Source organism: Rhinatrema bivittatum, chromosome 10 (assembly GCF_901001135.1).
Source record: "Rhinatrema bivittatum chromosome 10, aRhiBiv1.1, whole genome shotgun sequence".
NCBI classification, from domain to species: domain Eukaryota; kingdom Metazoa; phylum Chordata; class Amphibia; order Gymnophiona; family Rhinatrematidae; genus Rhinatrema; species Rhinatrema bivittatum.
The window spans coordinates 23,193,695-23,206,049 of NC_042624.1; the positions used below are offsets into that span (position 1 = coordinate 23,193,695).

At 43.7% G+C, this 12,355-nt stretch overlaps 1 protein-coding gene across 1 annotated transcript in view; it reads right to left on the bottom strand.

Annotated features, from left to right (window-relative positions):
• Nucleotides 1-12,355, bottom strand: part of HMCN1 (hemicentin 1) — a 688,208-nt gene that overhangs the window by 145,240 nt on the left and 530,613 nt on the right. Inside the window, 1 exon segment of the mRNA XM_029617466.1 lies at nucleotides 11,490-11,587. Coding sequence (XP_029473326.1) covers nucleotides 11,490-11,587 — 98 coding nt within the window.

Here is a 12,355-nt window from a genome sequence, read left to right on the forward strand (position 1 = left end):
TTCCTGTAAGAGCTCACTGTCCTGGACGCAGTCCCATATAGCATATTCTGGACCTTCATGATTTTGACTAGAAGGTCCACATTCCTTGTCTGGATATCAGGCTTCCTAAGCAGGGCTTCCCTCCTGACAGACATGATGAAATTAGGAAGACAGACACTGGAAGCAAGCCTTTTATACTCACCTGTGTGCATAAAAAGCATGTATTTGTGCATATTAAGGGGCATGATTTACGTGCATAAACTACGTGTGAACTTTTTAAAAAAATGGATGATAAAAGTTCATGCGTAAGTTATATTTGCGTATAGTGGTAGAAGATATGCATATTCTATTACTGAACAATTGTGGTATACGATTTCATTTTCCATATAAATGTGTGAATAGTTACACACATTGTTAGCTGCCAGCTCCACATCAAAGTCAGTCAGAGCCGCTCCAGTGTTTACCCTACAGCTTTCACGGGGGGGTAACAGCTGGACTGGCTCTGCCTGCCCCATATGACATGCAATTTGCAGCTAACCCACATCCATAAGCTATATCTTGGATGTAAGGAAAAACAAGGCATATGTGGATGATGAACTAATCTGAGAAAGTTCTTTTTTACTCAACGCACAATTAAACACTGGAATTTGTTGCCAGAGAATGTGGTTCGTGCAGTTAGTGTAGCTGTGTTTAAAAAAGGATTGGATAAGTTCTTGGAGGAGAAGTCCATTACCTGCTATTAAGTTCACTTAGAGAATAGCCACTGCCATTAGTAATGGTTACATGGAATAGACTTAGTTTTTGGGTACTTGCCAGGTTCTTATGGCCTGGATTGGCCACTGTTGGAAACAGGATGCTGGGCTTGATGGACCCTTGGTCTGACCCAGTATGGCATTTTCTTATGTTCTGAAGCTTGGATTTTTTTTTTTTATATATTGGCCTTTGTTTTTATTCTTTATACTTGGTCTTTTATCAGTAAGGAAGAAAACCTTCATTCACCTTCATGAACACTCTTTTTGGAAAGTGTATGTGTCCTGTATATTAGAAAACATCAGGCAAAAAGGTTCTACTAGGTTGCAGTAGCTACATCTATCCTACAAACTGTGTAGTGTAATGGATGTCTGTTCGGGAAGCAGCTGAGGGAAATTATAGTTCAGACCCAGCTTCAGGTGATAGCTAAACTCTGAAGGCTTCTGGTGTCAGTGTCATATCCAATTACAGGCAGTGTAGGTTGGTGAAGAGGCAAGATCGTGGAAACAGCAAAGAATCCCTAATAGCTGGGAACCTTTTTTGTAAGAGCCCTTAAATAGGACATTATCCTAAATGTCTTGTACATCACAGGGCTATGTAGCCTTCTGTCTGGCAGATTTCCATTGACAGGTGAGTCTTTCAGAGATATAAGTGTGGGCACTTTGATGGAATTTAGGAGCCTTGTGGTGTAATCTGGGTTCTAGTGGGGAAGATTGACAGTGTGAGCAGGGAGAAGCTTAAGGTTGGGGCAAGAGATACATCAAACACCTGTATTACTCCAGGTAGTCTTTCTCTGTGGGTTTAGAAAGATAGTTATTCATTTCATTGACATCAGCAGCTTTTGGGACACAGAGGTGAATAATTAGAACTTGCAGCAGACAGCTTCAGATGAATGAAGCTCCTACCTGTTCATCAATATGACGACACCTCTTCCCTGCTGGAAGTTGTGCTGAAGTTGAAATGCCCACTTAATGTGTGCAGCTAGTCTCCCAGTACAGTACTTTTAGTAATGGGTAAGCATACAAGATACTTCTTTCTATAGACTCTACCTGTGCATGTGGCTTGGCTGCACTCACTTCTTTTGCCCTTTTAGGAGGCACAAGGTAAATGCAGACATACATCCCTGAAGACTAGTGTCCATTACAGGAAGGTCATTCAGGGGAGCCAAGTATGGACTGCACACCAAAATAATGAGAAGTTACACATAGGCAGCTGTAAGGGTAGCTGAGAGGAGGCTAGAGTATACAGGAAGCTACAGGCATGACAATCTGTGGCGAGAGGAATTGCAACTGGCTGTCCTGAAAGGGGTTTTACTATGGGGGTGAAATGGACCTAAACATGCATCAAATAAAAGACACAGACACAGAAATTAAAATATTTGAAAATGTATATAATAATAATAAAATTATTTGAAACTATTTACAAGTATAAAAATAGAATAGGAACGGGGTAGAAAAACTAGGGAGTGGAGACCAGGAACTTCAGGAGGCCAGGTTCTGAATGGCAAAGGGGCTGTGAAGATGACCTCATGCCCATCAGCTCAAGAGAAGCTGGTGAAGCCCTCTTGACGCTGGGCTAGGTGCTCCACCACCTCCACCAGCTTCCTCAGCTTGGCTCTGACCCCGCTAATCTCCTTCCCCATCTTTTTATCACTTAGCCCATTGCTGCCAGAGACCCTGCCTCCTGGTCTGAAGCAGGTGCTCCAGCCAATGAGGTGGCTTCTGCAGCCAAAGAGTGCAGTGCTGATTCAGGTGGGAGATCAACGGTAAGGTCATCACTTCATTTGCCCAGCAATGGTTTGGCAGCCTCAGGACCAGCATCCTGAGTTCCTGGTCAGAACAGGGAGGAGAGCCTAATGGGAAGGGGAGAGGGATGGATGGATGGGCTGTGTTGGCCTTGGGCCTCCCATGGTGAGGAGAGTAGCTGCTGTGGTGCTGCAGGGTCCAACATTGTTGGTTGTGGTGGCGATCGCTGCTGGTGCCTTGCAATGGACATAGCTGCTGCAAAAAGAGAGGCCAGGAGTTTTTTGTCTTCTTCATCATCATCCTTCTCTGACAAAGAGCTGGCATTATGTGTGAGCAGAGCAAAATGTGTGTCTAAAGCCACATCAGCTGGTATACTCCAAGGTATGATGTGCACCATCATATAAACAGTAGAGATGTGAATCGTGTCCTCGATCGTCTTAACGATCGATTTCGGCTGGGAGGGGGAGGGAATCGTATTGTTGCCGTTTGGGTGTGTAAACTATCGTGAAAATCGTTAAAATCGTGAGCCGACACACTAAAACCCCCTAAAACCCACCCCCGACCCTTTAAATTAAATCCCCCACCCTCCCGAACCCCCCCCCAAATGCTTTAAATTACCTGGGGATCCAGCGGTGGTCCAGAACGGCGGCGGTCCGGAACGGCCCCCTCAATTGAATCCTGTTGTCTTCAGCCGGCGCCATTTTGCAAAATGGCCGCCGCAAAATGGCGGCGGCCATAGACAAAAACGATTCGACGCAGGAGGTCGTTCCGGACCCCCGCTGGACTTTTGGCAAGTCTTGTGGGGGTCAGGAGGCCCCCCCTAGCTGGCCAAAAGTTTCTGGGAGTCCAGCGGGGTTCAGGAAGCGATTTCTTGCCGCGAATCGTTTTCCGTACGGAAAATGGCGCCGGCAGGAGATCGACTGCAGGAGGTCGTTCAGCGGCGGTCCGGAACCCCCGCTGAACGACCTCCTGCAGTCGATCTCCTGCCGGCGCCATTTTCCGTACGGAAAACGATTCGCGGCAAGAAATCGCTTCCTGAACCCCGCTGGACTCCCAGAAACTTTTGGCCAGCTTGGGGGGGCCTTCTGACCCCCACAAGACTTGCCAAAAGTCCAGCGGGGGTCCGGAACGACCTCCTGCGTCAAATCGTTTTTGTCTATGGCCGCCGCCATTTTGCGGCGGCCATTTTGCAAAATGGCGCCGGCTGAAGACAACAGGATTCAATTGAGGGGGCCGTTCCGGACCGCCGCCGTTCTGGACCACAGCTGGATCCCCAGGTAATTTAAAGCATTTGGGGGGGGGGGTTCGGGAGGGTGGGGGATTTAATTTAAAGGGTCGGGGGTGGGTTTTAGGGGGTTTTAGTGTGCCGGTTTTCCTGCCCTCCCCTTCCCCCGATTTACGATTTTTTAACGATAAATCGGGGGAATTGGTATTGTATCGTGGCCCTAACGATTTTTGACGATTTAAAATATATCGGACGATATTTTAAATCGTCAAAAAACGATTCACATCCCTAATAAACAGTTAGAAGATGAGGTGAAGGCAATGGGAAGTGCCCCTAGTGGTAGGATACCCATATCCTATTGAGGAAGGCTAGGCCATAGATAGATTCCCCAATATACGGAAGCATCTATACAGCAATATTTTACAACATGGTACTTAGCTAATGATAGGGTGTTGGAGGTAGCTTAGCGTCTAAATAGTTAGTGTAGAAGTGTGGTCTACATAAGAGGCTGTCAAGGGCCAGGATGCAGCCCCAAGTCTAAGAGTTATTATTTTTAATGGGATGTATTAAATTTCCATGGTACAAGTTTCAGGAGTAGGTTCAAACACCCTCTTGAGTTCAAAACTAGGCCTGTGAGTAATTTCATGACAGCATTGCCCATGACCCACGGAATAGGCAAGGATGAAATAAATGTGCATGAGAGTTTCTTGAAGCTCTAGAAAGAGACAAGGTCTTGTAGAATGGTAAGGCAATAGTGTGGCCTGTGATGTAAGCTGGAATAGAGTGTTGATATCTCCCTGATGGCCATATAATGAATTTACCTCCATGCTTCTCCTGCCAGGAGGAATGCAGATAGTCGATCCACTCCCCTTCCTTATGGTGTAGCTCCCGGGTCTTCTTTTTCAGGCCTTCAATCTATACAGGGAAATAGAATTATAAATCTATTAGTTCTTTTTTGGAGATTTCTATTAAGGAAAATATGGTACAATGTCAGATGAAAAACAGAAAAATCAATGGAAACAATACAAAAGAATAAGTAACACATATGACCATAAAGAACAACAAAGAGAACAAATTATACCATTCATGCTTTATCCATATGCAACCTGGATTGCTGAAATGGGAAAACACAAAAGTATTAAGTCATCCCAATATGTACCTGGTTAGAATAAATATTCAATGACTATATAACTCACTAAGCATTTCCCAAATACTCCAGACCACATACTTCCCCATTCATTATTTTGGAGTGAAAAGGCTCCCATATTTTGGGCTCATTATGATATAAATCCCACATTTGATAGGTGATAAATTTCATTGTATATACCTGCCAAAGTAATTATAACCATGCAGCCAAAGGAGGAGTGAAAGCCAACCTCCAATAACAGGTGACGTTTTGTCTGGTTGCAACTAGCAAATGATTAATCAAACTAATAGCCCTCCTTCTTAAACGGTGGGAAATTCCTTTGTGGCTCACCCAATAACATAACTAATAGATCTGATGGCAAATTAATATCTCTGAAGTGATATATCCTGTGAATGGAAATCTGTGGGGCTACTTCTACTCTACAGAAGGATTTTAAGGATCTTAAAGAGACAGTGGATCTCACAGAAATATATATGGGGGAACAAACAGAATTCTTGGTTCATTCTCACAAGAGAAACAAATCCTTGGAGGAAAAGGTTCAGATCCTCAAAGATAAACATGAGGACTTTTGAGAATAGACAAGAGTGAATGTGAAGATTGTGGGAGTGCCTAAAATTGACAGAAAGGAGAATTTGCATGAAATAATAAAATATATTTTCCAGCTAGTGGTAGGGCCTGATTCTGGCAAAAATGTAAGGATAGACAGGGTCCATCGTGTTCTTGGAGGAATGGTTTTGGGTAAAGCTTTGCATAGATCTATTATGGCATGCTTTCACTACCAAGCTATGCAAACCCTGATGAGTAAGCCATGCTTAAGGACTCTATAATAAAAACAGGAGAAAATATAATGGTTTTCACAGATTTACCATCCTCTACTCTTCTGAAAAGAAAGTAGATGAAACCTCCCAATCTATTCGTTGTCAATGGGGCTTTTCGTTTTCATTAAACTTCAGCTATGGGAAAAAGGATTATCCCCTTTCAGATCCATGGGAATGTCTGGATGTCCTAGAAAAACTGTCTAATAGCAGCAGATCTGAGGACCCTTGGTTTAAGGAATATGGTAATATAGTAACATAGTAATGAGGGCAGAAAAAGGCCAAATAATCCATTCAGTCTGCCCAGCAGTTTTCTTAAGGTAGCAACTGCCACTCCATGCAGGTTCCCCAACCCTTATGTTAAGAGTAGTAACATTAACCATCAAAACCAAGCAACTGTCAAACGCATAAAAAAAATTACTGCTAACAACATTTTTACAGGGTGAGCAGCCTTCTTGATAATTCATACAATACTGCTTGAACGTGCTTTGCTTTAGGACTTTGCCATAGAAGCAGTCCTACACTTTTTTCCCTAATGTTTGCATTCAGTGCCCCAGACCGTAAAAGTCAGGGCCCAGCATTGGCTGCCTGAATCCATTTCCCCTTGTTTCCCCTGCCATTGAGCAGAGAACGATGCTGCAACACAATCATGTAAGCTAATTGGTTAAAGATAGTAACCCCCATGCTTTCTGTTAGGGATAGTAGCTGCTGCTCCATGCAAGTCACCCCTATGTACCCTTTTTTTAATTTCCAATTCTAGCCTTTATGGATCTAAAATGTTTATCCCATGCCTTTTTGAATTTGTTTACAGTTTTCATGTTCACCACCTCTTCCAGAAGGGTATTCCAGGCATCTATCACACTCTCCATGAAAAAATATTTCCTGACGTTAGTTCTGAGTAATCCCCCCTGAAGTTTCATGTCATGACTCCTAGTTCTACTCTTTGCTTTCCAATGGAAAAGGTTCGAGGAACGTACATCATTAAAACCTTTCAGTATCTGAAAGTCTGTATCATATCTCCCCTGTACCACCTCTCATTCTGGAATGTGTATATTCAGATCCTTCAGCCTCTCCTCATAAGTCTTCCGATACAGATCCTCCACCATTTTGGTTGCCCTTCTCTGGATCGTCTTCTTCCTGCTCTTCTTTTTGAGATACGATCTCCAGAATTGAACATACTAACACAGTACTCTAGGTGAGGCCTCACCAGGGACCTGTACAAAGGCATTATCACTACTTTTTTCATATTGGCTATTCCTCTTTCTATGCAGTCTAGCATTCTTTTGGCTTTAGCTATCGCCTTGTCACATTGCTTTGCCGCTTTCAGATCACCAGACACTATCACCCCAAGGTCCCTCTCCCAGTCCTTGCAGCCCCCATCACATACAGTTCTTTTGGATTACCTCACACCATATGTGATATTGGCATTGAATTCCAGCTACCAAGTCTTCAACCACTCTTCAAGCTTTCTTAAGCAATTTTTCATTCTCTCTACTCCTTCAGGTGTGCCCACTCTGTTGCAGATCTTACTATCATCTGCAAATAGACAACGTTTACCTTCGATCACTTCTACAATGTCGCTCACAAAAATATTGAACAAAGAAGAAGAAAAGAAGGCTTGACTACCCAAGGATCCAAAGACATAGAAGAGAATGAGATGGAGTTCCTGGCACAAAATGTGTGTCTAACTATTCTGAATTGCTAGTCATATAAACCTGTAAGGACAGAGGTTTTGTGTGTGCTGATTTCACAAATTTCAAAAGTTATTCTGAATACTTCTTGTTTCCAAAAAAAAAAAAGCAAAGACAAAAACAGAGTTGGCCAGATTAAGTATTGCGGATGGGGAAATGGAAAGTTTAGCTTACTAGCTTGTTAATGTTACGTATAAGGGTTCGGGGTTTCACATGGGTTAGATACTCAGAAGGAAGGGAGTGTTCTTATATTTAAGTACAGTGAATACAATTGCATGTGAGGGAGATTCTGGGGGAATAGTTTCCTGAGAGGAGCACATGGTAGTTGTGGCTTGGATGCATGATTTTTGGGTTTTTTGGGGTTTGGGGATTGGAGAGGTGCTATAATTGATTGTTTATGCTAAGGGTTAGGCTGGGCTGTGCGACACTGGGGGGATTGGTGAGAGGGGGAGAGGATTTACTTGGAAGTTTGATCTTTTCAAGACACATTGATTATGTCTGAATCTGGTTCTATGTAATACACCTTATTATAATACAGGATAGCAGAGGGCCTGAGCATCAGAATATCATTGGAGTAATATCTTTAAGGTTTCCTGTGAGGTACAATGACTGGGGTTAGAAAATTGATGTGTCACACTCAATATCAGGGGGCTCAACTCTCCTAGTAAACATACATTGCTATTAGTTCAATGTTGCTGGTTCTCTGACCTCCAGAATGGTATGTTTGCATTTTTCCTATTGAAAGCTTGACGCTGCTTCATGTTCTTTGCTCTTTCTTCGTATAGCTATTAGAGATGTGAATCGTGTCCTCGATCATCTTAACGATCGATTTCGGCTGGGAGGGGGAGGGAATCGTATTGTTGCCGTTTGGGTGTTTAAAATATCGTGAAAATCGTTAAAATCGTGAGCCGGCACACTAAAACCCCCTAAAACCCACCCCCGACCCTTTAAATTAAATCCCCCACCCTCCCGAACCCCCCCAAATGCCTTAAATTACCTGGGGGTCCAGCGGCGGTCCAGAACGGGTTCCTGCAATTGAATTGTGTTGTCTTCAGCCGGCGCCATTTTGCAAAATGGCGGCCGCAAAATGGCGGCGGCCATAGACCAACACGATTCGACTGCGGGGGTTCCGGACCGCCGCTGAACGACCTCCTGCAGTCGATCTCCTGCCGGTGCCATTTTCCGTACGGAAAACGATTCGCGGCAGGAGATCGCTCCCGGACCCCCGCTGGACCCCCAGGGACTTTTGGCCAGCTTGGGGGGCCTCCTGACCCCCACAAGACTTGCCAAAAGTCCAGCGGGGGTCCAGAACGACCTCCTGCAGTCAAATCGTGTTGGTCTATGGCGGCCGCCATTTTGCGGCCGCCATTTTGCAAAATGGCGCCGGCTGAAGACAACACAATTCAATTGCAGGAGCCCGTTCCGGACCACCGCTGGACCCCCAGGTAATTTAAGGCATTTGGGGGGGTTCGGGAGGGTGGGGGATTTAATTTAAAGGGTCGGGGGTGGGTTTTAGGGGGTTTTAGTGTGCCGGTTTTCCTGCCATTGGTTTAGGGCAAGTAAGTAAGTTCCTGCCCTCCCCCTTCCCCTGATTTACGATTTTTTAACGATAAATCGGGGGAATTGGTATTGTATCGTGGCCCTAACGATTTTTGACGATTTAAAATATATCGGACGATATTTTAAATCGTCAAAAAACGATTCACATCCCTAATAGCTATATGTGATGTCATGCCAACTTGTCGGAAATTAGTCCACAGCAGGGACAATCCCAGAACAGCCAAGGACCCAGTTTCAGGAGGGAGGCAGCAGGCCAGTGAAGGCTGACAACCCCATTCTGATGCGTTATGATTTCTGATAGCACATTGTTTAGGGATATAAGTTTACAATAAAGACTGGCCCAATTTTCTCCCTTCTAAAACTGGTCAGCTCTGAATAGGAGTCAGCAACTAAAACAGAAACATTCTTTCCCTTACTTGGATCTTTACTACACTTATGCTCTTTGTCTAAAGTAGTCCTGTTTTTCCTATGACTAATGAACTATTTCAGTATTAAACTTTAGCAACACATGTACATAGGTCATGCCATTAATGTAATATAAATCAGTTTCTGAATCCATATATGCCTATTGTCTCTTGCCCTACCACAAACCCACGATGACCTCCCCATGCCACAACCCAATTCCATCCCAAAAGCCCCCCCAAATGCTCCAAACCCTCTCATACCTACCCCCATTGCCCAAATGCCCCAACACCCCTTTCTCTACCCCATCCCCAAATGTACCAACAACCCTTGCCTCCACCCCTACCACCCAAATGCCCACAACACCCTCTTCCCTCACCCCACCCCAAACAGCAATTGTCCCCATCACCCTCAGCCCCACCTCACCCCACAAATGCCATGCCAATTGCTCCCCAACACCCACTGTCCCCACCTCCACCTCCCAAATGTCCTCCAACTGCTCCCCAACACTCTCTGCCTCTACCCCTAAATGCCCTCCAACTGCCTCCCCAACCCACCCCTTACACCATACACTCCTGATCCCAAAATGCCCTCCAATCCACTCCTCCCTGTCCCCACCCACCATCCTAGCTCCCACAATGTACTTACCCTGCATAAATAGGTAATTCTTGATTGTATTCAGCTTGGTGGCTCCTCCAGGTCTGCCTCAGGACCCAGTTGTTTCTCTGGAGTTCCCGGGGTGGGAAGAGGATTTCTTTATTTCTCATCACCAGGGATACTAGTCACGACATATTTTGTGGTAGTCGTGGTGAAATTTGGCTGTCTTGCTGGGAGGAAGGGCCATCTTGGAATGGGCCCACCACAGAAAAAATGGAAGTTTGTGCATGTGCGGAAAAGCATGCGCATGTACATTCGTGCTGTCTGAAAAGTTTATTCATACTAGTTCACTTATGCGCAAACATTTACGCAAATGGCAAATGTTCTTGCATATATTTTAGCCTGTAGATATTTGTATTTTTTAATCTGCACAGATGAACCCATGCAGATTATAAAATATTATAATAGATATGTGCAGACATGGATGCACAAAAATGTACTCCTGTATTTTATAACCTGCATGTATATGATTTACGCAGGTTATAAAATATGCTTAAATACACCCTGCAACATGCATGCATGCACATGTACAAACAATGTGCGAATACATATTGCACTTATCAGTTTAAGTTCCAATTTATCCGGCTACATAGCAGTATTTATCCAGATAAATTGCAATTTATGCAGCTAAGTAGTGGCAAAGAGAGAGAGAGAGAGAGAGAGACTAGCCATAATGCCTTCAAACTAGACAGGTATTTAGATCTCTATGGGAGGCCCACCTAGTAACTTGAGGTGAGGTTTAGGTATTAGTGTAGGGATTAGGGGTCACTTTGACATTCAAAGCAAGACGTATTTCACTTTTACTATCACTTACTCCAGATATTGAGCAGATGTAAATACACACAGATAATCCTCCATATTTACAGGTATAAATTGCTTATAAAATAACAACTTACTGACATAAAGGTTGGCCCTGGCCTGCTCCGTTTTCTACCCATGCAAACTTACTCAGATAGCTTTACTTACATGTGTATTGTGAGGTTTGTAAATTAGCATGTGCGCGAATAAATGCTACTTAGTCATGAACGTGCTGATATTTTACGTGTGCAACTCTGAAAATTCACCTTTAATTATTTAGCCAATGGGCTATGAGAACAGGGACTGGCTTTGGCAAAATTATCATGGACTGAATTTGCAAGTCATTTGCTTCCAAGTGAGCCTTGTGCTTCACAGCTCTATTGCATGAAAATCTGAAAATGTAATCAAGTTGTCAAATGGTAGGAAGAATTATAGAAAGTCTTGTGCCTAAAACTGTGCTACAATAGCCACGCCCTTTTAGACTATTTAGACTACGTGCTAATCCCACCAGGCACAGCCTAATATTATTTTCCATGCTCAAACCCATTATGAATTTGTGATATTTCTCTACCACATCCTACAATGCCCATACATGAAAAGATAAACAATTCTCCCTGGGTAATGGAAAGCTTAGATTATGCAAAAACAAACAGCCGCAACAGGACACCAAACAGGAGAAAAATAATCTGCCCATGTATGAGCTGATTTTAGCAATCTTACCAAACACTTGCAGGTGGTAAAGCTTATTGTCCACGCCAGCTCTACTGGAAGCCACACAGGTGTACGTGCCGACATCAGACACCTGAGCCCTCACAATTCTGTAAAAGACCACCAAAATCAACTGGGTTTGGAATGAATGAATGGGAAAATCCCTTTGCTGTACTTGAAGAGACTATAGACCCTGAGAGACACAGAAAGACTTCATTTCTGATCTAAAGATAAGAAGGGGTGTATGTTGTCTTATCAAATTTAAATATTATCCAGCATTAAGGGGCCTATGCATTTAAGTGCAGTAAGAATGTATTATTTATTTATTTAAGGTCTCTTATATACCGATATCCGTTTGCACATAGTATCGGTTCACAAAGAACAAAAACTTTTGGGCGGCGCCCTTACATAAAACCGAAATAATAGTACAGAATAACAGGGGGATTAGGCGATGCAAATTAATAGATCAATAAATATTGAAAACTGTAAATATAAACATATATAAAACTATATACATATATACATGGCATCAGTAGTCATAAGAGCACAAGGCATACATCGGTGGTCAAAAGGCATTCTTAGTCGTAGCACATACTTAATCATAGTTCGTTGAATCAATTAGAGAGGGGTTTAATGAATTGGGCGGTGTCAAGGGGTAGGCTTGCTGGAAAAGCCAGGTTTTCAATTTTTTCTTGAATTTGGGCGTGAAAGTCTCCATGCGTATGTCATGGGGCAAGGAGTTCCATACAGTGGGGCCGGCGAGAGAGAAGGCTCTGCTTATGGTGGAGGAGAGTTTGAAAGATTTGATAGGTTGGGTACGTAGGGTTCCTTGAAGGGCAGGGCGAGTGGGTCTGTTAGAGGTACGTGGGAGGAGGGGG